The 24,466-nt window shown below is 48.9% G+C and overlaps 1 protein-coding gene across 2 annotated transcripts in view; it reads right to left on the bottom strand.

Moving 5' to 3' along the window:
* Positions 1–29: 29 nt before the first annotated feature.
* Positions 30–24,466, bottom strand: part of VPS8 (VPS8 subunit of CORVET complex) — a 64,886-nt gene continuing 40,449 nt past the window's right edge. The window contains exons 35-45 of one of the 2 annotated variants that reach the window (XM_058811936.1): positions 21,607–21,748; positions 20,920–21,009; positions 20,467–20,509; positions 19,569–19,672; positions 18,455–18,533; positions 17,096–17,178; positions 11,220–11,300; positions 9,760–9,929; positions 9,026–9,194; positions 1,359–1,439; positions 30–712 (exon numbers count right to left, since the gene is read on the bottom strand). In XM_058811936.1, the coding sequence (XP_058667919.1) occupies positions 572–712; positions 1,359–1,439; positions 9,026–9,194; positions 9,760–9,929; positions 11,220–11,300; positions 17,096–17,178; positions 18,455–18,533; positions 19,569–19,672; positions 20,467–20,509; positions 20,920–21,009; positions 21,607–21,748 (1,183 nt within the window). In that variant the 3' untranslated portion in view covers positions 30–571. Of the gene's footprint in view, positions 713–1,358; positions 1,450–9,025; positions 9,195–9,759; positions 9,930–11,219; positions 11,301–17,095; positions 17,179–18,454; positions 18,534–19,568; positions 19,673–20,466; positions 20,510–20,919; positions 21,010–21,606; positions 21,749–24,466 lie in introns of both variants that reach the window. The other variant, XM_058811937.1, reaches the window with a different exon arrangement.

Consider the following 24,466-nt stretch of genomic DNA (forward strand, 5'->3'; position numbering starts at 1 on the left):
ACAGGAAGTTCAACCAAGGGCCTCTTTAATGGGTTGGTAGAACACAGCATGTGCAGGTCAGTTTGCTCACACAAGTGTCATTTCCTGCATTCTTCAACCTTCTCCAGATCTGCCCATTCTGTGCCCTCAGACCCCTTGGCTGTTGCTATGAGACAGCAGGGCCAGGCCTTGCCAGAACAGCTACTTATAGCAGAACACAGAACTCAGGTGTGGCCCCCAGCCACAGAACCAGCACAGGGACACAGGGCCTCTGGGCACAGGACAGGCTCCTCCAGCAGGGCAGAGCTGATCTGGTTACTTGGAAAAGTCCCTGCAGCTGCCACAAGCCCCTGGGTCAGCACAGGCAGCCCTCCCTGTGCCCCAGCATGCTGGGATTTGTCCCAGAGTTCCAGCTTCGAGCCCAGCTGCCCCACCACTGCCAAAGCAGAGCTGAGGCATCACCCAGCTAGGACCCACCAGTGCCCAGTGAGAGTGAGCACAGCGGGGTCTGGGCAGGTGGTGTGGGGGAAGATCCCGTGCTGTGGTGGGAAGGCTCCCCAGCCCCAGGTCCTGGGAGCAGCCAGGGCAGGAGCTACTCCTCAGCCAGCGGAGGGGGCGTCAGGTGCAGCTGGAAGTTCTCGTTCTGGAACACGCTGCTGGTGGCCGGGTCCCCGTGGGAAACGCTGAGCAGCCCGTGCTTGTCACCACGTGCCAGCTCCGTCAGGAGAGCCAGCTGCAAGGAAAACACCCCTTGTCACCCCAGGAACACTCCTGCAGGGACACAGAGCCCAGGGTGTCACTGTGTCCCTGCTGCAGCGAGGGAAACCTTAACCCACGTAAAGCCAAGGGTATGGATGGCATGGAGGGACCCTGCAGAGCTCCATGCAGGTCACCAGTCCTCAACTGAACAACTATCCAGGGGTCTTTAGGCTGCTTTGAAGTCACATAATTGAAAAACAAACCCAGAAATAACTGAAAGTGCCAAGATCCACAGCCAAAACAGGCAGGAGACACAAGGAAAATGCCAGAGACAGAGGGAGCTGTGCTCTCCTTGGGACAGCAGGGGCATAGGAGGAAGGAGTGTTCCCAGCCACTGCAGGAGCTACAGTATCTAGAGGGAAGCTTAGTTACTAATGCACAAAGGATCACCCCAGGGACACGTGTCAGGCCCAGCCACAAAGCCAGAGCCATTCCCACAGCTTCCCTGCCAGTGGCTTCACCAGCATGGCTGCCTTGCAGTGTGCCACAGCCAAGTGCCAGCACGAGACCAAACCCCAGAGAAAAGCCAGAGCCCTCGCTTGCCAGTGCTAGTGTGTGGCTTGGCCACATGAAAAATGCCCATCACAGTCTGACAGCAGAAGGAAAACAGGAGTACGTACTCGGGAGGTGCCTCGGTTGAGCCGGCAGAGCTGGTCAAAAGCTTGGATTTGCTGAGGATCCAACACAGACTCTGAACTCATCTGAAAAAGACTAAGAAAGTTACAGAAACCATGCAGAGCAGGCTGTCAAGTTCCTACCCAAAGAAATTAATTCCTGGGCCAGGAGCAGTCAGTCCACAACCTGTCTGAGAGGTCTTTTAGCCATCTTTGCCTTGGCATGAAGCCACTATGTGCACCCCAGGCTGGGGGGAAAAAGATTAGTCCTGTTCTTGTCCAAAGGACAGTTACACCCCTGCATCCACAGTGAGTTATTTCTGGGCTCTGTCCCTGATGGCGTAGACTGACAGTACTGGGATACCTCTGAGGAAGGAAGAAAAACCTGGGAAAACTCACAGCCAGCTGGGAAGAGAAGCAATGGGTCTCTGGGGCCAAGCAGCCTCTCCAGGCTCCTTCCCAGGCCGCAGGAGCAGCTTCCCCCAGGCCTTTCCTGTGTCCCGGCCCCGCCCAGCCCGACACTGCACACAGGAACGCCGGAGGGGCACGGGCTGTGTGTGCCTGCTGCCCCACAATGGAGGGGCACAGGCTGTGTGTGCCTGCTGCCCCGAGACTGCCAATGACTGCTAACAACTTCTGGCATCCTACAATGGTATAATGAGGTCCCATCTCTTGTCCTCTGGTGGGGTGTTACAGACTGAAAGCTGGGAAATGAGGGACAAGTGAGTCACAGGGCAGTGGCAGCCACATCCCATGGCCCTGCCCAGCTGTGGGGTACAAGGCCAAGTGTCCCCCAGCAGCGAGGGGCAGCTGCAGGCGAGGGCAAAGAGGGGGCCCAGAGCTGCACCAAGAGCACTAAGGCAGAGAGGGTGGCACACACTCAAACTGCTGTAAATGGCACCATTTACGTGTCCCAGGGAGAGATAACAAAGCATCAGATTCTTGTAGGTTTGTTCCATTTATCACACCACAATGTTTCTATTTTGAATGTTTCTGCTCATATTGCAAAGCAAAAGCATCATCAAGAAACCCCAAGAGGAGCCAGGAGAACAGCCTCCCTCATGAGCAGCAGGCTGGCATCTGTTGTCTCTGGGGATCTATTTTTAAGGGAACATTCAAATATCTTCTCCAAAATACATCTTCCAGGGGCTACTAACAAAAAATGCTACAATCCTGCCAGTGGGTACCAACTGAAGCTGCAGTGATTTTAAGCCCTTTGGCAATGGGAGATGCACTGAGCCCCCCGTGTGTTTCCTGAAGCCTGGACAGTTCTGAGACCATCCCAAACCCACACATGTCTTGCCTCTGGTCATTAGTCTGGGAAGAGAGGAGTGTCCCAAGTGCAGATTGCTTATGCTGGAAACATTTGCCAAGTTCTCTCCTTCTCCTCCAGGACATTCTCTGTGGTGTAAATAACTATTTGCCAGTCAGGGAGCCAGATGTCCCCATTCCCTGCACACCTGGCAAAGGCTTTGAGCCTGGGACAGGGAGGTCAGGGACTCACAGCCAGCAGGTTGTACCGGTGCTTCCCAGGGACACACAGGTCATCCTCACTTGGAAAACACAAAAAGCAAGGAAAAACTGCCCTCCACAGTTGCTGTGGCCACAAGCATTCAAGGACAAGCAAAGTGCAATATAATTGGCCTCACCCCTCTCCTGCTCTCTCCCTACCACACGTACGTAACTATCAATCAGGCTGTTCCCAGGCTGATGAGCTGAAATATTGCAGGCAATTCTTTCTGTTGTCATGGAAACAAGTGCTGTCAGGCCTTTTCCTTTCTAACCGTGTCACTAAAGGCAGTTTCCCTTCAGGAGCCACGGGAGGCTCCCGGGGTCCAGCAGCAGCACTCGGGTGTCAGTGGAAGGTGCTGGGCTCACCCCACAGCATAGCCTCTGTCTCCAGGGCTGGCCACCTGAGATGGACCCTTCAGCACCTCCAACCCATTTCCAGCCAGATCCCCACACCCCCTGGGAAAGCCTCAGACAAGATACAGAACCCCAGAGAGGCAATTCATCTCCTGAGGATCTCGGCCAGGAGGAAGGGAAAAGGCTTTTTTCATTTCCCAGCTCTCCCAGATCCCACCCCTAATGCTAATCTCTGTTGCATGTTTCTCTTGCACGTATTCCACCCCCTTTGGTAGTCACCACACAGCCCTCCCAAGCTTGCAATTATCTTTAATTTAACAGCTACAAATTCCATCATCAGCCAGTGCTTAAGCAAAGCAGATTCCAACAGTTTGAGCAGAGGCACTGTCCATAGTCACACCAAGAGACCCATGCCAGAGCTGCCCCTCAGCCATTCCTTCCACACAAGGTATTGCTGCATTAGTCAGAGCTTCAGAGCACCCACTGCCCCAGGGGCTGCTCCCTAACACAGAGAGATGCAGTCAGAAGTCCTGGGGAGGGTTTTGGAATTCTGAGGAACAAAGGCAACCCTCCCACATTGCATTTACAGAGCTGAGCCCACAGGCAATGGACACCAGGCCCACCCTTGGCCTTCCTCCCCTGCCTCATCATGGCTCATCAGCCTTATAAACAGGTACCCAAATTCAGGGCTCTAATGAAAACCCAGCCAATTAATGTTAAACTCAGTAAATCTGCCTCTCTTCTGTCAGGTAAGGCCCTGCTGCTTTTAGGGTACTCCCAGGAACCCAGAATGACCAGCCAAAGAGAGAGCAAGGCAGGCTGTGACCCAAAGTCACTGCAATGACAGTGACATTACAGAGCTGTTCAGGAGCTTCAGGGAAACCTCAGGACACCCCTCTGAGAACAGCAGGGTTCTGCTGCTGAGCTCTGCAGAGCCCCTGCCCAGGGACACTGGGACAGGCAGAGACTCCAGCCCACAGCTGCACAGGGAACAGGCTGGAGTGTCCCTGGGACTGTCCCAGAGCCTCCAGAACCCACCTGTGCTAGCACACAGGGCCAGTGCCTGGCAGCCAGCAGCCCCAGGTGCCCAGGGCAGAGCAGCCTCCCCAGCACAGGCAGGCTGTCACACAGCCCTGGCAGCACCAGGGGAAAGGCAGATGTCTGTTGTTTCCAGCTGAGCTTGTGGAGCAAACCTCCCACTCAGGGCCTGGGAGAGCACAGGTCTGTTTGTGCTCTCTCAGTCACAGCTGCAGCCACGTGAGGCTGCAGGGACAGGAGGGGAGGGCACTGTCTGTGTTTGACAGAGAGCACACAGGCACATCCCTGTGCTCCCACTCAGGCTCTGGGAGGCTGCTCCTGTCTTCAGCAGGTGCTGCTGGGGTACTCCCTTGGACTTGCACTGATGCCTTCAGCCAAAGGAGCAAAAACACTGCCCAGAGTCAATGAGACAAACACAACCCCCACCCATCCTCCCTGGACACCAGGGCCCAGCAGACAGGGTGTTCATTTCTCCTCCAGCAGGCTCTGAGGGAAGCATGGCAGCACACGGATTACATGTGAAAGGTGGCACCCAACAGGCCTGTGCTTGAGCTGAGCTCAGCACCTGCGTCTGAGAATTCAGAGGCCCCAAGCACAGAATTTTTTCTAGAGAAGAGCCAAGAGGCTCTTGAACAGATCCCACAGGGCCAGACTTTGGATTGTGGGCAGTGCAAGGAGCATCCTGCCAGGCTGCAGATTGCTCTGAAGCAAGGTTGGGGACACAATTACAATTCATTCTGATATTTCTCAAAAAAACCCCACAAAACAACTAAACGCACCCAACTCCCCAGCATGAGAAGCTCAAGAAAAAAGTAAATTTTGATTTAAAAGCTGTTACAGGATAATTCTGGTTTTCAAATCAGTCTTTTTCAATTTGTATTGTTTGCAGTTTTAGCTTTGGTGCCAGTCCTCCTCTACCCGCTCATGAAGACACCTGCACTCAGTATTCTTCTTACTAGATCATTTTGTTTCCATTACAAGCAATCAGAGATGTTCTGTCTCCAGCTCCTTCCTCACATGGATTTCCTGTTCCCTGCTGAAGTGAAGGAATCCACCTCCAAAGCCGAAGGACTGGATATCTGCTCAGGTAATTTGTACATGGGAACATTCTCCACAGAGGAGAGAATGTCCTTTCCTGTAACTGTGTAAAACACAAATTATCTCTATGGTGTTATTGGGGGGATCGCATCTGGATATTTTCAAAGTTACAGACCCCTTGGAAGTATTTTGTATTCCTGGAGACAAGTTAATAACTGATTACAAGTTATTACCGGTTAATAACTGTTGCCCTGAAAACAGTAACACCAGCTCTGTCTCCTGAGGATGCAGGTCATGTAACATCTGTCAACTCTAAAGTAAATTTTGGTGAAAAAACCCAACCTAAACCTTCACTACTGCCCAAAAGAGGGACCTTTGAGGTCACATGAGGGATGTGGTATCAGCCCCTCCCATGTGGGAATCATTCAGAGGCTCCAGAAGGCTGTCACAGGGAGGGACATGGGAAAACTGCAGGACAGAGCCCAAAGGTAGAGCCTGACAAACTGGATTAACTGTGGATCAAGTCCATTGTCCATCCTGGCGTGACTTGACAGGATTAAACTCCTGAATAAAACATATCTGCCATCTGGACAGCTCCAACAGCAGCATGCTCAGAACTGCTTGGACACAGAATAACCAGAGCATGGCAGCCCAGGGGTTCATGGCAGGGCTCATGGCCCAGGAGCCAAGGCTCTTGCTCTCCCTGATCCCCAGTGCATAAGCTGGCAGAATAAATGGAGAGCATTTGCTCACTGAAGTGAGGCAAATGAGTTTTGGGAATCAGAGGCTGAGACATCCAGAGCCTTTCCTGCAGGTATTCAGGCAGTGGCCCAGCTGCTGAGCCCTCATCCCCCACACACCACAACAAACACTGCTCTGCAAGTGGATTAGGGACCCACAACAAACACACAGCTCTGCAAGGATTAGGGACCCACCATAAAAACAAGCTCCCATTTCTTTTAACTCTCATTTAGGGGATGCTCCAAGGTAGGGAGAGCAGGATAGATGATCTTCCAGCCCCAGAGGATTACCCTTGGGAAAGCAGTGAGGCTCAGGGGTAACAGAAATCACAAACTTTTGGTAGTAGAACCAGAGGAAAAGAAAATCCCCTGTACCTTTTTTTCTGCTCCCCTTGGCTGGGGCAGAGCGTGCCAAGCCCTCATCCCAGCCAGGTTCCACTGAAATCCACACTGTCACTGACCCACAATGGGTCAGTGCTGGCTTGTGGCACCTCTCCACCTCCCCAGTTTCAGGGACTGGCCCCAGCACCACAGAGAGCACAGGGCAGAGGAAGCCCTGGCTGTTGGGCTGTCGTTTCATATACACTTCTCAGCCACACTGCACGATTCAAAGTGACAGCCTTTGCCTGGGCAGGGCAGAATTAGTGCTGTGAAATGCACTCCAGATGCTCACTGGCATTTCTCAGTATGACTCTACTCCTAATTCAAGGCGTACTAAGAAAATAAATACCTCAACTGAAGATCACCATATTAGATTTTGCCAAGAGAGGAACTAAGCTTGCAGGGTTTTCAAAGGGGCTACAGGGAAACACCCTCCCCACAGATCTCTCTGCAGAAGGGCCTGGGAGCCCCAGATCTGACTCTCAGGAGGGCAGGGCTGCTGCACACAATGCTGTTAGCAGGACCTCACTCAGGATTTCCTGCTCACAAACACCAGCTGTGGAGCCAGAGCAGCTTGTCCAGTCTGTAGCTCTGGATTTGACTGGGGCCAGCAGAGTCAAGAGAGGACACAGAGAAGCCCCATCTCCCCCAGTCTGCATTCTCAGCATTGCCCCAGCACAGAAACTCTACTCTGTAACTCAGCCCAGGCCAGGTCAGAGGAATCCTTACCTCCCAGGGTTAATTAATGCTGCTGAGCAGTGATTGTTCAGCAAACAGATTTCCTGCAGGAGCTGGAGATTCTCCACTCCATTGCCAAGTCTAAATACACTCAGTTTTTAAGATGTGACTGCACAACAGTCTGATCACATGCAAGTACAACAGTTAAATATTGTAACTTGGATATGTGAAGAACATCCCAGACTTGGAGAGGATGTGGGACACAGGGAGGGGGAGCTGGGGGCCTGAGCAGTGCTGGAGCTCTGCTGTGCTGTGTGTGTGCAGAGGGAAGCCAGGACTTCCCTGCCAAGAGCACGTGACAGCAGCAGGGAAGCAGCAGGGCACCATCCTGCACTGGGATGGCCTGGGATGGACATTTCCAGCTAGCACTGCATGATCCATGCTGTAAGTCCTCTTCCCCATCCAGTCTCTCCACATCTCCCTTCAGGCCCTGAGTCCCAGCCAGCCCTTCACTTTCATCAGTTAAATAAAAGGAAACATCTCCTCCTTATCCCAGTCCCTGCCATGGCATGTGGAGCATTTCCCCTTCTTTCTCTACAGGGTCAGTCAGACTGATGTCAAAGGGGAGCCACAGGGGCTCCCTGACTGACTGCCCTAGGGATAACCCAATTATAAAGCCCTGGAATCAAGTGTCAGGCACTTGAATGTGAATGCAGTTTTAGTAGTAAATTCTGCCTTTAGTTTTTAAACTACACCCCAGCCTGTCACCCCCATTGATGCTCACTCCTTTGGGGCAGGAGTGCAGAGGGTGAGATGTGGGGCTGCTGAACTTTGCCAGCCTTAGATGCAGTGCCCTGATCCCACTGTGGCAGGACAGGACAGGGCACACACACTGTTCAGCCTGCTTGGACCACACTCCATTTCCAAGCTCCTGGGAAAGCTCTGCTGCTGTCACCAAAGCAAAGACTAACACAGCCTGACTGCAGAGACTGCCTGGTGCTCCAACAGGCCTGCAAGATTCCTTTCCCCACGTCTCCCCAAGCAGGAAGGCTCTCCTGTGAGTGCAGCAGCTGACTCAGGCCCTCAGCCAGCTTTTGATCAGGATGGGTTTGGCAGGAATCGAAATCATCTGCTCCAACAAAACCAAAGTACTACTATAAAAACATACTCCAAGATTGAATTATTTTGGTCCCAGGAGTGAAAACGCTGCTCTGTGCATATCCATAGAGTGACAAATGCACAAAGCACCCTGAGGCACTTGGGAACAAACCCTCACCCAGGGGCCACTGGAATGTGGAGCAGCAGAGCTCAGCTGCCCACATGCAACAAACCACCTGCCACGGGGGCTTACCACCCACAGCACCAGCCCAGGAAAAAAACAGCTCCATGCATATTTGAGGCTGTACCTCAGTCTGAATTAGGGATGATGAAACTTTCAGTGCACAAATACTGACAATAAATACAAATTAATTCTCTGTTCTCTCACCCAAATCCAGCTGCATCAATCTTGGTTACACTCAAGCTTCTTAAAATACTGTGCAAGCACTTAGTGAGTCAAATCAATCCCAGACCTTTTATCCAGAGCCAGATTATCTGCTGGGAAGGTGGAACAGGGGCTCCACAATCCAGCCACAAGGAATGTGCCTGCTTTCAATTTGAGATTTATATAAAACACACCTAAAAATAATTTGACAGGAATTGTCCAGCATCCAGCTGCCCCTCACACCAGCTCCTAGACATTCTGGATGAACAAACTTCCTTGACTTCTAGAGTTTTACCCCCACCAAAATAAACTGGGATTCAGAAAAGTGACCAATTAGCTGCTGAGAGTGTCTTAGCTACTGATCAGAGTCTTGCTTGGAAGCACAGACAGACAGAGAACAAAGTGATAATGAAAGTTTACCTGACAAGAAACCACGTCACAAAACTTACCTGTGCCAGGGAGGCTGCAGCCCCTTTCTTCAGCTCTGAGAAGTTCTCACTCAGCTTCCCTCCCTTGTTGCTGGAGCTGCATTTGTAGCACATCCACCTCATGAGGCCCTTGGTGACCACCCCACACTCCTTACTCAGCAGGCACAGCGAGTGGTACAAGTGGCCACAGCTGGAAGAGAGCAAGTCAGGGCTGGGCAGCAGGGCAGCACCTCTGAGCCCTGCAGGGTGGAGGGCAAGGGGCTGCCCAGTGGGCAAAGGCTGGATCTGGGAACCAGCAGTGTATCCTCACCCTCCTGCTGATTCCCAGACTCACAGAGCCAACACTGGATGCCCATTTGCTGACACAGCTCAGACTGTAACACCAAGGTAACAATGATTTCATCTTATTTTACAGACACTGGGCACAGACAGCACATGGGAGAGGCCAGGGCTGTGGCAGGTCCCAGATGTGCAAACACACAAATGAGCCCAGGGTGCTGCAGTGCCCAAAGCACACTGCTGGGAGAGGGGACAGAAGACTGACAGCCAGCTCCTGGGCCTGGCAGAGCTGGCTGCATGCAAAGCAGCCTCTGATGGGTGTGATCAGCCAGCCCCTCACAGGGCAAGGCAGCAGGGAGGGAGGTGTGCTCCCAGGAATACAGATCATTACCCAGGCAAGCCAACCAGTAAGAATTTGTTTCCCCTTTTAAAACTATTAACAGGATCACAGCTGCAACCCCAGCCCTTAACTTTACCTGAAAACAATGATTTCATCAGCAGTTTCTTGCCTCCTTTTGTACTGCTGGAGACAGATGCAGCAGTAATCCTGCTTTGGGGTCAGGCCTCTGGTGACAGAGGCTCTCAGGTTACACAGGGACCAGTGGAGATCGTGGTTTAAAAGGCTGGTGGTTGTCTCTAGCAGGGTCTGTGTGGAAGACAACACAGAGAGCAGGTCAGTCTGTCACCTCCAGACTGCAGAAACTCCCTGCCAGGCAGTTCTTCAGAACAAGCCACTTAGCAGCCCACTAAGAGCAGAAACAACCCAATAAAATCACTTCTCCTATGTTTTCTCTCCCCTGACCTCAAAACACTTATCCTTTCATCACACGTTAATGGAGCAATTCCTCTGCACTCTCAAATAGACAAGTCCTGTATTGACTTTTGGCCAAGAGCATTAACAGAGAGATGGCAGGCTCATTTTGTCATCTTCCAGATCAAAACCCCCTTTTTTCCCCCCTTCTACCTGGCAAGCTATTGCTTATATCCCCATTTTAGGAGAAATGTGCTAATAAAAATCAAAGCTCAAATGCACTATGGCAATTAAAGTCTTGAAAAAAACCCTTGAACTGCTCATCTGCTTGTCCTTCCCAATGGATGCTCATTTTCCAAGAGCCCAAAGAACCACCCTGAGTTTCCAGCACCAAGTTTCTCTCAGCACAGAGGCTCTGCTCCCTGATTCATCCCAGCTCCACAGCAGCAGCTGCAAAAGCAGCACCACAGGATCCCAGCTGGGCACACAGCCTGTCCCAGAGCTGCCAGGCAGGGACAGGGACAGGGGCTGCCCAGGCCCTCTGCAAGAACCCAAACCCAGATAAAGGCTCCTGGTGTTCAGCCTGCACAGCAAAGCAATTTCCATCTGTGTTTCTGCACTGGCTGCTGGTACCTGGGGGCCCTGAGCAGAGTTGGAACAGCTCTGCCACACGATGGGGGAGAGGGGCTTGAAGGAACACTGCATCCTCAAGTGTGGAGACTGCCTGGGATTTGGGACTGGGCTGAGAAAGCAGGACGGAGATTAAAAGGAAATCTCACCAGGACACAAAGGAAGTGCAGCATTATCACTTGGAAGTGTAAAAACAGCCTAATTTAAAAAGCTGTTATTTAAAACTGCAAAGAGACAAAACATATCAGCTTTGTGCCTTTGAATCCCTAACTGCAGGATGAGCTGGAGAAAAAGCAGATGTTTATCCTTCTGGTACATTTAACACAGAACTGAGCTGCAGAGGTGTTCACCATGTACCTGTCAGTCCCTTCACTTGCAATCTGTGAGCAAACCAAACTCCTTCCCCATCCCCCAGTCACACAGAAATCACTCACATGCCCATTGACTTTGCCCTGCAGACAGAAATGATAAATAAGAGAGAGAGAGAGCAGTAGGCCAGGCAGCTAAAATGATGCTGCATGCACTGGTAGAGAGAACAGAACACAGGCAACTTACTTGTTCATAGTTAAAAGTGTCCAGCATTCCCAGGACAAGCCCTTGAATTTCTCCAAGTTTCCCTTTTCCATAAACTGGATCCTGTAAGAAGAAATGCAAAGCTGCAGTTGAATCACAGGATATGACCATTCTGATTCTTTTTAGGTCTTTTTTTCCTCTGGATTGGAGCTGCAAATGGAAGCTATGACTGCAGAGTTAAATATACTGCACATACACAGGGACAGCAGAATGATCCCACACACTGATGGGAAAAATCAGTAATTAGCAAAACTCAGTAGATAAAAACATCACTGTAAATTGGTGTGCCTGGGTCAAAACTGGAAATTCCATTCAGGAGCTGACTGGAGAGTACATGTGAGGGATACTGAAGGGAACAGCATGGCCAGGCAGCTCCCACCCCCCACTGCCCCGTGCTCTTGCCCAGGCAGGGGTGCCCCATGCCCAGGCTCACCCCAGCCCCCTGATGTGCAGGCTGGAAGAGTAGACCCCAGTCAGTGCTGAGCCCACAGCCCAGGTGGCAGGGGAACAGGCCCTGGGGCTCTCCTGGTGCTGCAGGGCTGATTTTCACATGCCCTGAACAGCTTCATTGCCACATCCCAGCACACAAGCACAGGGCTGTGGTACAGATCATCAGCCTGTGCATGTCCCCCTTCCTGCAGCCCAAACTGCCCTGCACACCCCCCCTGGCACCCCCTGAAGCATCACTTTGTGCAGGAAGCTGAGAGAAGCTGTCTGCTGGAGGGGCAGGACACTGGCAAAAACAGAACAGCAAAATGTGAAAAGGAAGCTAACCCAGAGAGGAGAAAAATGGTGGGGACACAATGGAAACAGGAACAGCAGTGGGATAAACAAACTCTGGATAAGATGAATGAGAGAAGGAGTAGGTAGGAGCAAGGCTGATTCCATGCTGGGACTGGGCAAGAGGAATTGAGAGTGATTAAGCCAGGTGACAAAGATGACTAAAGCAGCATGGAAGCTACACTGCAAGACAGATCAGCAAGCAAGTCAAGGAACTCTTGAACAACAGCCCTCAAGGGGAGTGTGACAGGCAGAAACACCTAAATACAAGCAGCCCTCAGTAACAGCACTGAGTCCAAAGCAGCTGTGGGTTTGGAGCATGTGGAGGAAGCATGAAGAGCTGCAAGTGCTGCACAGGCTCCTTTTCTGCTGGGTGAACAGCACAGGAAGAGCATTGCACTGCAGGGATCATGGGGGCAGTGGGATTTCCAGAGAGCAGGAATGTGACCCAGAGCACAGAGCAGTTGGGCAGGCAGCCAGCAGCTCCTCCTCTAAAGCCCCCAAGTACATGGCCAACAGGTCACTCACAAACTGTCCCAGTCCCACAGTTTCCATACAGCACCTCAAACTTCCTAAGCTACAAGTGGAGATTTTCAAAGCCACTGGTTTCCTGTCTGGACACAGAGCAGAAGAAGATGTGAAGAAGAGGGAAGAATAAAGATCCACCTGGAGCTTTGCAGAGGGAGAACACAAGTCTGAGGACTTTCAGTTGCTGTCTTTTCCTCAAATCATGCTTGATGATCTTTAAAAATAAAGGCAGCTGGGGAGAAAATGGACTCTCTTCTTTCCAGAGGAGGCCCAGGGTCTGGCCAAGCCTCACCCTGAGCCTGGCAGCCCAGTGCCAGCACTGGGCCCGTGGCCACTCCCTACTGGAGCCATCCAGCATCACACCCACAGCTCCCAGGTCACCTCTCCAGACAGTTGTAATGCTGCTAAATTGCAGCTTCAGACCCCACAGAACTCCAGCCACAAAAGCCTCACAGGATCAATTAGTTTTATGGAGGAACAGCTTTCATTAACTCCACCTTATAAAACTGATCTCAAGTTGGAATTCAGGCATACTCCAGACATGGATGTGGCACCCCATGCAGTGGAACAGGCACTGCACCAACCAGGAACAGATCCCAGCAGCCTGCACGGCATCAGCACAAGGAGCCAGAGCCACACTGGCTGTGCTGGGCTGCCACCACCAAACAGATGGGAAGAGCTGGCAGGGCTCCACACCCAACCCAGAGATGCTCATGCCACTTCTGTCTCTTCCACTTCCCATTTCTTCCTGGGTCCAGGAAATAGCACTTGCTTTGCTACCAGTGCTAATAAATGCCCTCTGCAAACACATTCACTTCAGCTTCTCCCCTCTGCAAGGGGCCAGAGCAACCACCCCACACACATGTAATCCCAGTCCTGATCTCCCAAACTAGGAAGAAACAACAGCCAAAGCCCTAAGCAGGAGTGGAAAAAATATAATGAGAAGCTTTCTGAATCTGTCTGCTTTCACTCTGGAACAGCTTTTAGAGAATCATTCCCTCCCCTCTTTGGGGTCCCTACTGGTAGTTTTTACATTTCTGGCTTCTCCAGTTCTCCATTTTGTAGGAGACATCAGCTGCATCTGCTTACAAAACATTCATGAAGGATTACAGCTTTGTAAGGGAATTAACACTCAACCTCTCAGCCCTCTTCAGAGGGCACTCACATCCTTAATAACATGGAATTTTTCTTAATGCTCAAGAGGATTCCTCTGGTATCTCTCCTAATGCGGTTGGTTCAGACTTCTCAGTTAATAAGTCACTCCCTATCACTATAAGGATGAGCAGGAGCAAATCCATCAATTGTTATTTCACATGACTTCAGTTAGATAACAGTGAGCCCAGTGCTGGGACAGGCAGGTGCCAGAGGCCTGAGTCCTCTCTGGGAAGCTGCAGCTCTGGCCCCAGCCCCTGCAAGGTGCCCTTTGGCCAAAGACTTTGGTTGCAAAGTTAACATTTGCATAAGGTATAATCTGTAAGCAGTTAAGCCCAGAAGAGGAAGAAAAACAGTCTGCTAAAATTGGAATACTCTAATTCCTCTTCAGAGAAGGCAAGATAATCTACCTCAGTTTACTGATGTTATCCACCTTCCCACAAAGCCCCCAGTGAATTCCTGGGCAGCTGTGCCACCTCCCAGCCTGCAGCTCCAGCACGTATGTGCCCTGTCACAAACCTTGAGCTCTGCTGAAACAGCATTTGAGGGCCCTGTCAGACAAGCACCACTTGTAATTCTGCATTTCACCAAAAATTTGGAGGCTGTGTGCACCCCAGAGCCCAGAAAGGCTGGTTTCAGTATTTTCTTGTGGTCACAGTTAAGGTGGCACATCAGTAACACATCTAAGTGTCCTCCACAGAGCTCAGAACCAAGACAGAGGGTTTGACACCAGGGTTCAGAATTTTGCATGGCTTCAAAGAGAAACTACACAGCTCCACAAAGGAACACCCAGCCAGGGCTAACAACACAGGGATCCTCCTGTCTGGGAAAGCACCATGTTGTGATTCTTCCCTGCAGGGCACTTAAATGGCATTCCCAGATAACCCAAGGAAGCAGATGACTGCAAGGCAAAAACTCCAGTGCTCTCTGCTGCCTGGCTCCAAGGGAATTTTCTTCCTGATCCCCAGCAGGGCCAGGGGTCAGAATGCCTGAACATTTGAGCTGGGCACTCATGACAAGGCCACAGAATAAGACCTGCTCATCACCAGCCTGACACCAGCTTCCCAGCTGGACTCAAAGCAAGCTCTTCCCAGGGCCAAGCTGTGCATCCAAATAAACTTGACAGAAACCTACCACAGGCACCCTCGCCAGCCCTTGAGCACGAGTTTAACAAAACACAGCCACAAACCCACAGGCAGCAGTGAGCTGGAGCAGGGCAGTGCAGGAACCCAGGAACAAGGGCTGCTGGTAAGGCAGAGTGAGTGGAAATGTGGGGGTTAAGGACAAGAGCACAATGAAGGGTTTGTCCTGTAACAAAGGACACTGTCCCCACAGGAGGTGCCAAGCACTGAAGGCAGCAGACTGGTGAGACTCAGCACAGGCAAGCTCTCAGAAGAGCCCATCTCCTGATGAGGAGGATAAGAAGTTAGGAGAGGTTTAAGTGAGCTTCAGAGGTGAAAATCTTCCGAGGTGAAACCAGCCAGCAATTTCTGAAGGACACAGCTGAGCTGCTGGTATCTGTCAGAGGATCCCCAGGATGCAGCAGGGGCTCACACTCTCTCTGCTGCCCATAAACAATCCAGGTCACATCACTCCACACACCTCAGGGGCTTGCAAATGCAGGAGTGTGAGTGAAATTTACAGAAGAGTAAGTGTTAAGAGGCAAAGTCAACTTAGAAATCCTTTATACCAACACCACCTCCTCTTCCCTAGGATCTTTTCTTGATCTTTATGATGTTATTTTTCCTACACCTGTTTTTCAGCTACAAGGTACCAACTACTGCCCCATTTTATGAACTTCTGATACCAATGCTCTTTACCTGGAATTCAGTCCTTTTCTCTGCATTTTAAGAAGTCACCGTTTTTTGCTCTAGTTGTTCAAAAACTCTGCCTTTCCAAAGCTCTCTTTAGTCAGACTGAATTTGTCAGGCTGTCCAGGGAGGTGGAACGAGCAGGAGCAGTTCCCCCTGCTCCAAACCCAGAGACCAGAGCTGCACATGCTGCTCTCAGTGATGCCTGACCCATTCCTGTCCTCAGTAAAGCACCTCACCTGATGCAGCATCCCCTCAGCCTCCCCAGCAGAGCCACCACACCAACCCCTCTACAACAGACAAAACATCTCCCTCCCCTGCTGCCTCCAGGACATGAGCACCAGCCCCTGGAGAAGGATTTTCTATTGCTGCTACAAGAGTCCATCAGAACAGAAACAGAACGAAATATGTGAAGATTGCCATCAGCAAGGCTCTCCCTTTATGTCAAAGGAAAGAGGATCTTCCTCCACACTGTCACACCTCCCAGCTGTGTTATCAGTGTGGTCACTGCTCTGACTCCCACCCCATCCTGGCAGTCCTCAGCACAAGCAGGAAAGCCTCCCTTCCCTGGCAGCTTCCCATTCACTCACAGCTTCTCCATCCTTTCCTGCCTACATTAAACATCAAACAAGGCCCAACAGGAAATTATACCAAAACCTCAGCTCAAAGTAGACTAAATAAGTTATTGAAGAGCCATTAGGTTTCCTTAACACTTCCTTTGATAAAACCACATTTCATTTGAATACACTTTTTATCCACACTCTTGCAACTTGCTTTGCTATCTTACGAGTTTGTTCAAAGTCCAAGACTGTGAGTAATATTAAGATCAAACCAAGAGGTTGCTGGAGGTGTGTGTGCACCCTGTGAAGCTGTAAGGCCTTTTCCTCTCTCACCTGGAACAAAAACCCTGAACAGTGTTTCAACACTGTCCCAACCCTTCAATCATTCCACTCCACAACACAGACAATTCTTCTAATTCCTTTTCTGCATTTCTCAAGGTTTGTTATTAAATCCCAACATCAGCTTTCATCTGAGATTAACAATTTATAGTTGCCTGTGATCACTCAACCCAAGGTCCTGGTTAAAACCAGCTCTTCTGCAAGTTTGCTACTCACTAACTGCATCTCTAAAATAATATTGCACCACCAACAATATTTTGGGCCCAATCATGATCTTTCTGCAAAGCCTATACACTTTGCTGTAGTGTCTTCACAGCTGTCCATCCCAGAGCCTTCACTAAAAGGTTTTCAATAAATTTAGTGCCAAGTTTTAGGAAATTCCTTGTGGCTTTGCCCTTGAACCTGCCAAGTTTCAGTTCCAAGTAACTGCAACCTTTTTTATTGTAAAATAGGTACTATTTTATAAAATAGGTACTGTTTTATTTGGTTTGCAGGAACTACTTCAATTACCTTCTCACAGGTCTGTGTGTTCCCACATGTCTCTCCAGCACCTTATGTTTCACCAACAGAACTTTTACTGAAACACTGAACAGACAACAGCTGATCTGATGTCCAACAACCTGGGAATACCTTTTCCCAATAAGCCAGTGGCACAGCTTGGTGAAAGCTCCTTCCCTTCAGAACTCACCTGGAGAATCCTCTGCAGGATTGAGGGCAGAGCAATAAATGCAGCCATGTTGTTCAGCACTTGCATTGTCAAACTCTTCAAAGCTGGAATGTCAAACATAACAGCCACAACAGTTCATTAGGATTCCAGGAGTAAAGAGAGATCAGTCTTACAGATGGAGTTTTATTTCAGGTCATGGTTTTGGTTTGAAAATAGCTTTTATGTTTTCTCTCCTGCATGTACTACACTAAGCACACAGTTTTTTTACAGCATAAAGGCTGTTTTTGATCCCACAATACCTCTGTATTCCCTTCCACACCCCCTGCAGTAAACACCCCTATTTTCACTTACTTGGTAACACCACCATTCACTTTTCCTATTGCTACCAAATCCCAGTTTGGATCCTTGTCTGTGTTATGGCCCACAGACTCTAAAAGTCCCAGCAATGATCTTTGCATGAAACTTGTGGCTAGATCCTCAGCATGGGTCTGGGATGGAGCAAAAGACATTATTCAGAGAATCCCAGAGTAGTTTGGGTTGGAAAGGACATTAAAGCTCATCCAGTCCCATCCCCTGCCACAGGCAGGGACACCTTCCACTACCTCAGGCTGCTCTAAGCCCCATCCAACCTGGCCTTGGACATTTCCAGGGATTGGGCAGCTACAGCTGCTCTTGGCACCCTGTGCCAGGTCCTCACCACCCTCACAGGGAACAATTTCTTCCCAAAATCCCATCTAACCCAACTCCCTCAGCCTTTCCTCCCAGCAGAGCTGTTCCATCCCTCTGGTCACCTTGGTGCCTCCTCTGGGCTCGCTCCAGCAGCTCCATGTCCTTCCCTGCTGGGGACTGCCAAGATCAAAGCATCTAAGCCCCTTTTTAGCTTCTCTTATCTCTCCCACAAAGGGAGGCTGCTGTTCAGGGGTGCTGCTGATTCAGAAGTGGAGTAGAGAATTTGGCTGGTGTACTCAAGTCCCACTGATTTTATCCATGGCAGCCAGGTGCAGGCAGAGGAGCACAAAGGGCTGGGCATGCACAATGACAGTGTATTCTATTACCTCAGGAGCTCCCCAAGAGCTCCCCACAACCTACAGAGCCTTTGTGCACATTGGGCACCTTGGCTCCTTCAGGAACCACCCTCAATGCAACCAAATTATTAGCACAGCCTGTGGTAGGCTTCTTCCACACAGGACAAAATAAAGTAAATGAGAAAATCCCTATCCACTTGACAGCTGCAGCCTACCTAACACCCAACCCCAGCTCCTGCCAGTCAGGGAGCAGAATATTTAGGAACTGTGTAACAAAACAATTTCTATTCATTCATCAGAGGAGAGACAGCACACAGCTTTTACTATTTGGGGTCACAAATGCCAAAGTACTCACATTCAGAGTGTGGACACTGTGATGAACCAGAGGATTTCTGTGGGGACATCATGGCCTCAAGGAGGGGAAACCAGAGGGCCTGGAATCATGGAATGTGAGGAGAGAACCAGTAAGAACAGGGCAGTACTAAAAACAAGCTGTGAGCAATGCCAGAGGCCATTGGCCAAAACTCAGTTCCACATTCTGAGAACAGAACTGCATTTCTGATAACTGCTGTGGGACAGAGCTGAAACATGGCAAAGTACCCTCACAGAGCAAAGCACTTTACTGGAATTGTGACAACAATCTGTGTTTGCTTTATTTAATCCACAACTACTTCCCCATGTGAGAGACAAACTCTCCAGGACACAGACAGCTCACAGAGTGGGTAGCACAGCAAATGGATCCCAAATGGGAAGAGACATCTAAATTCTCTCCCTATCTGTTGTAGAATGACACCATTGCAGGGAAGAAATGGAGCAGGTCACCTCTCACACTGGGCAGTGCTTGTGAAGAAATTAGAGTTCTTGACTTCCAGCCATGCCACCTCCTCAGGCATGGGAACAGCATTCTCTGAGTTCAGAAATTACATAAATTATGCAGAACCTTACGACTAAAGATGGCTTTGTGTGACTGACATGGGCAAAATGGAAACACAACCTCAGTCTGAGGGGATGGGCAAAGCTAGCTCCCTGTGCAAGAGCTGCAGGCAGCTGCATTGCCTCCCCCCTCAGAGCTGGCACTCAGTTCAGGGGCTGTGAACAGCTCTGCAGCCACAGTGACAGCAGCAGCAGCTTTGTGCCACCAGGAAGCTGGCTCAGAGCTCAGGGTGCCTCTGTAGTGTCTGACTGACATCTGTGCCCAGCTTCCATCAGGAGCTGCAAAGGGGGAAAGGCCGTGGCCCCATCCCCTCCTCCCTCTGACCTGAACTTTGTGCTTCACTCTAACGAGTGAGGATTTCACTCTTAGGCTCCAAACCCTGAAGCACCACAGGGAGACCACAAGGAGAGGCAAACAGTGACTGCCTGGACACACCAGTACCAGTGGATGTGCAGAGCAAGAGCCATGTGAGGCAAAGCCTCAGGAGACCCAGAGGCCTTGGCTGATTCTGGTGACACATTTTTGACTGCCTTACCTCTCGCTGTTGCTGGTCTAAACTGTGTGAATTCCTCTGGCAAAGAGCAATTGTTTTCATTAAAGTATCTTCAATATTTTCTAGCAAGGAGGGTTCAGCTGAGCCTAAGTGTCAGGGGGAGGAAAAGCAAATTACCATCATGAGAACTGTCAGACAAGTTAACTCCCATTAGATAACTATCAATCCTTCTGCAAAATAAAATCATGCTGCTCATCTCAAGTCTGCTCAGTACTGTCAGCAACTACATTATAACGACAAGTTCTGATTTTTTGGCACTTTTCTGACTAGTACAATAAATTGGGCAGGTAAAACATTTCATTTAATCAAATAAGGAAGATCTTAACTGTGGTTTAGGATACAATTAAGTAACAACTATGGGCACTGCATTTAATTAGGTGCCCATGAGTCCTTGGGCTAGTGAACAGCACATCTGTGCATACATTCATTTTCTGTAGGCAGAACATTCTTATTTATATATCTGAGAAGTTTGCTTTCAAAAAAGCTCCCAACTGTCTCCCATCACTGTTCCCATATAATGCCAGCTGAAGCTGAGTAATGAGTTTGAATGGATTCTGAGATGGGAAATGTGTTTGGTAAGCCAGTGAAAGGACCAGTCCCAATGGGAAAAGCTGACAGGGCACCTGACACCACAGACAGACACACAAACCATCCCTCACAGTGATCAAGGTCTCTACCAAGATCAGAATACCACAGTGAGGGAGTGTCATCCAAATAGCTACCATGTCAACAGTGTCACTATAATGCCTAGAAACCTGAAACAAATGCCTAGAAACCTGAAACAAACAATCTCATTATACCAGGTGTCAGACACAAGTACTTCACATTTTGTGTTTATCTGTCTGTTTTTAATAGAAAATGGAATTTAACTCAGTCTTACTTTCATCATCTTGAGTAAGCACCAGCAACTTGCTCTGCAATCGCTGAAACAAAAAAGAGGACACAGAACAGTCAACTTGGGAGTTTAATCCCAAGAATCCTGATAGAAATGTTTCTCAAAGGTGTGGTTACACAGGCTTGCCCCCATTTTCCTCCCCAGCACAATTAACATGGCAAACAGCTTTTCAAGTATGGAAAGAAAAGCAGGAGCTGAAAGATTATTTTTGGCTATGAAAAACAAATTTCAGCATCTAGTATCTTCTACATGTTTGAAGATTTGTCAGAAAAATATATTGATGTTCTGAGTATGCAGACACCTCCATTTATTGGTATTTGACCAATCCTTCCTAGTGGGAAACAAATTGAGGAACAATGACAACATCCAAACTGAGCACAGGCCACCATACTGATAGCATGGCAACAATGCCACATTCAGGATTTGGGAGTACTGTACCTCAAGCATAACCAAAAAGGCACCATGGATATCTCCCTTCTTCTCTAGTAAGTACGAGGAAGCCTCATGGAGCTGATGTTTTTGAGTTATCTGAGTTGAAAGGAAAAAAAAGGTAAATGTCTGTCTGAAGAAAGCTGCCAGTGTTTGTTTATCCACAAGACAATGCCAAGCAGATGGCCAGGGCTGGGAGTGCTTTACCCAGGCTGAGCAGCTCTCCTCCATCTCCTTTTATTTCTCAGCTTGCACTATTGCCACCACCAGCACTCAAAAATGACTGGTACAATTTCCATACAGAGAAGGAACAGTTGCTCTCCCAACACAAGGCAGATTTTGGCAGCGTTGCTTTGCAAAAACCCCAGGCCTGTGATTTCATATACCCCCAACATGATTAATTAGCAGCAACACAGACACCCTCCACTCTGCAGTTTCTCAGCAGCTCCAGAGCACTAACAGCCCTTTCTTATTAGCCCTGAGACCCAGCTCATTGTTAGTCTATTAAATATATCCACCTGTGCTGCAGAAGAGCAGTTTAGCAGCTCAGAGAGACAGAGAGTGCTAGAAACAGATTGGAAGAGCATCCAGGAACTAATCCATGCCTAAAGTAAAGTATCTTTACAGCAGTGTAAAGGGGTAGGAGCTGATTTGAATGCATCCCATGGCCCCTGTCATCATTCATCTTTTTCCTACCTGGATGGTTTCCTCCAGTCTGCAGCATTCCAGAACTTTGAGTGTCTCCAAAACCTGGTCTGGGCTGTACTGACAGAGCAGCTCGATGAACTGCTCAGTGACACAGGGTGGGAGGTGTAGCAGGTCTTGGTTAATGCCTTCTCTGGAATAAAACAGGCACAAGAGACTAGAACCAAATCATAGCCCAGAAATCTGGCTGGGAAGAAGAGTTTCTTATTCAACTGAGCGTTGTCTTTTATCCTTAATGGTGAAGTTAAAAAATCTGGTTTCAAGAGGAAAATGATGCTACTTCTACTAGTTACTGGTGCTGGAGGTCTCTCAGCAGCCATTTCATTTGTTCCACAACATATCCTCCTGATGCCTCAGTACAAATTAAACTCTCAAAGACCCCTGTGAAGAAAGAGACCAGCACAGACCCATCTCCAGCAACTCCATGGCAAAGAGGCACAAAGAATTAGCCTCATTTCCTCAATGAAACCTTATGGTCTGAGTGCTCTGTTCAGATCCTGATTGTCTCTGTCCTACAGACCTGCTCTGCATGTGCTACTTTTTGCTTATTGTTCCTGAAATTCTTCTTTGACTTCCTTTACACATTTTAATGTTTCATCCCTTTGATCTACCTCACTGAGAAAGGAACTCATACTTCTTTTAGAGAAACATCCCCATTTTCAATCCCTGGGCTCATTATTAAGCAAACTCCTCATGTGCAGAAACAGAAGAGAGAACAGAACTGTGAGCAGTGCCCACGTCCCTTTGTCCTGACAGTTTCCTACTGATCTTGGTTTTAAAAAGAGCAACGTGAAGGAGGAGACTTCAGAGTGAGGAGGGAAAGGATGAGGCTTCCCTGGAGCCAGATACAGCACCTGCAACCTTTAAATGAACAGCAGCTCTCTGCCACTGCACATTACACTTCCCATGGCAGTTCTAGGACTGGTGCATTGCACAGAGAAACAGTGGAAGTTTATCCTGCCTACAAAACAGGGGCTTCTGCTGAAGCTCCTGCTAGGAAAGGAAATGCATCAGGGCGTATATATTGAGTTTTATTACCTTTCTGAACACAAATTCCTAAGCAGGAGAAGATCTGTTAGTGTGCAAATCCTACAGCCATGGGATGGAAAAGGTCTGATATCTGATATCCTCTATTTCCTGGGAGTTACAAAAGGCATATTACCATTCCAAAAAGGCCAGGACAATGCTGTGGCTTGAGGAAGCCAGGAGAGCAGCTTCCTGTGATTACAATGATTATAAATGCAACATGCCCAGAAACAAAAGCCTCACCCATGTACTGATCATAGTGTGCAAAGGATGAGCACAACTCCACCAAAACTGTGCCCAAACTGCTGTGTTCTGACAGCAAAGGGTGGACCTTGAAGGACCAAACAAGAACCCTGAACTCTGCATTCACCATCCACTCCTCCCACAACAAACACCCTGTAAACTCCCCCAGTGCCTGCAAGGGGGTGAGTGCTCTCCTCTTTCTATGGGTAGACTAAAATAAAGCACTCACTATCTAAAATGATCTTGTCTGCCAAGGCAGGAAAAATGGCAAGTCATGCACCTATAGCATGAGAACAAACTTCAAGTCTGGAAATAACTCTGGCACCAAGCATTCATGATTTCATGAGCAAGCTCACTCTTCCCTCAGTCATTTATTTCATAAAAAACAGAGAAGAGACAATGGAAAGAAAGCTGGATTTTGGTAATTTCTTAACTAATTGTCAATCCTGAGACTTGCAGGTCCTCTTCAGCTACATGGGATCATTTCCTCTCCAATATAACCATATCCAATGTCTCCCTTGCCACTGTCTTTCCAAAAAGCAAGAGAGAAGCACTGGTTTCTCATGAAACCTGGCACAAGGGAACCCTGCAAGTGTCACAGGGAGCTGGGCACAGAGGAGAGCCCTTGGGACAAACCCTCATGGTTTAGTCTATTACTACATTTATAAAGCCAGAACAGTGTTGCTAAACAAGTTAATATTGTTGGTATAATACATAACCACAAATACCAACAGACAATGCTTCACTGTGCTGGGGCTTTTTAGAGAAAAAAAATCTAGAGTTTAAAATGGAAATGTAGCAAAGACTGTGATTAATGAGCTGAGCAATCCCTACTACATTCTCTGTTTCCTGGGGCTACTTTATGCTACAAACATTCAGACATTTGGTTTTAATTTCCCCAGGCAATTCCTGTTAACCCTGTTTCCTCCCTTCCCCCTTACACATCCTTAAAAATAAATCTCTAGCTAAATTAAATGGGCCAAATTAATCCCTAATGCAATTCCACCAACTCGGATAGTTAGACCAGCATGATGAGTCTTGTCCCCATATGATCAAGCAATCATTTGTATCTGAGACCTTAAAAAGCTCATTTACTGCTCTAAGAATCTTTACTTTGACAAAAATTTTGCTTCAAAAAAGAATATAAACATTTAGATTACATGAAAAGAGACAGATGTTGCAGAAGAGCCTAACCACTATTTTAGGTATAAATATACTACAAAGTGTAGGTGCCTCTGCAGGGAGATCTGCAGAGCAAGATTTCACCTCCCTCCCTGCCTCTCCCAGGGCACAGTTCAGCTCCTTTCAATAGGTTTTAGGAGAAAACAACTTGCCAGCACTGAGAACAGACCTCAGGACCTGAGTGTTATTAAGAAGAAGCCATGTGGCCCAGTGCAGCACGTGGAACAGCATCCTTGGGGGAAAGGTAGAGAGCTGTGGGGAGATCAGCTGCACAACCTTGTATCCCATTGCTGGTTTGAACACATCACGTGTTGCCTGTGATCAGAAGGTAACTACAGGAGAAATGAGTCTATTTAGCTCTAATTATGGCAGAGTGAAATTAGAGATGTTTATTACTCAG

The sequence above is a fragment of the Ammospiza caudacuta genome, chromosome 11 (genome assembly GCF_027887145.1).
Source record: "Ammospiza caudacuta isolate bAmmCau1 chromosome 11, bAmmCau1.pri, whole genome shotgun sequence".
In the NCBI taxonomy this organism is placed as follows: domain Eukaryota; kingdom Metazoa; phylum Chordata; class Aves; order Passeriformes; family Passerellidae; genus Ammospiza; species Ammospiza caudacuta.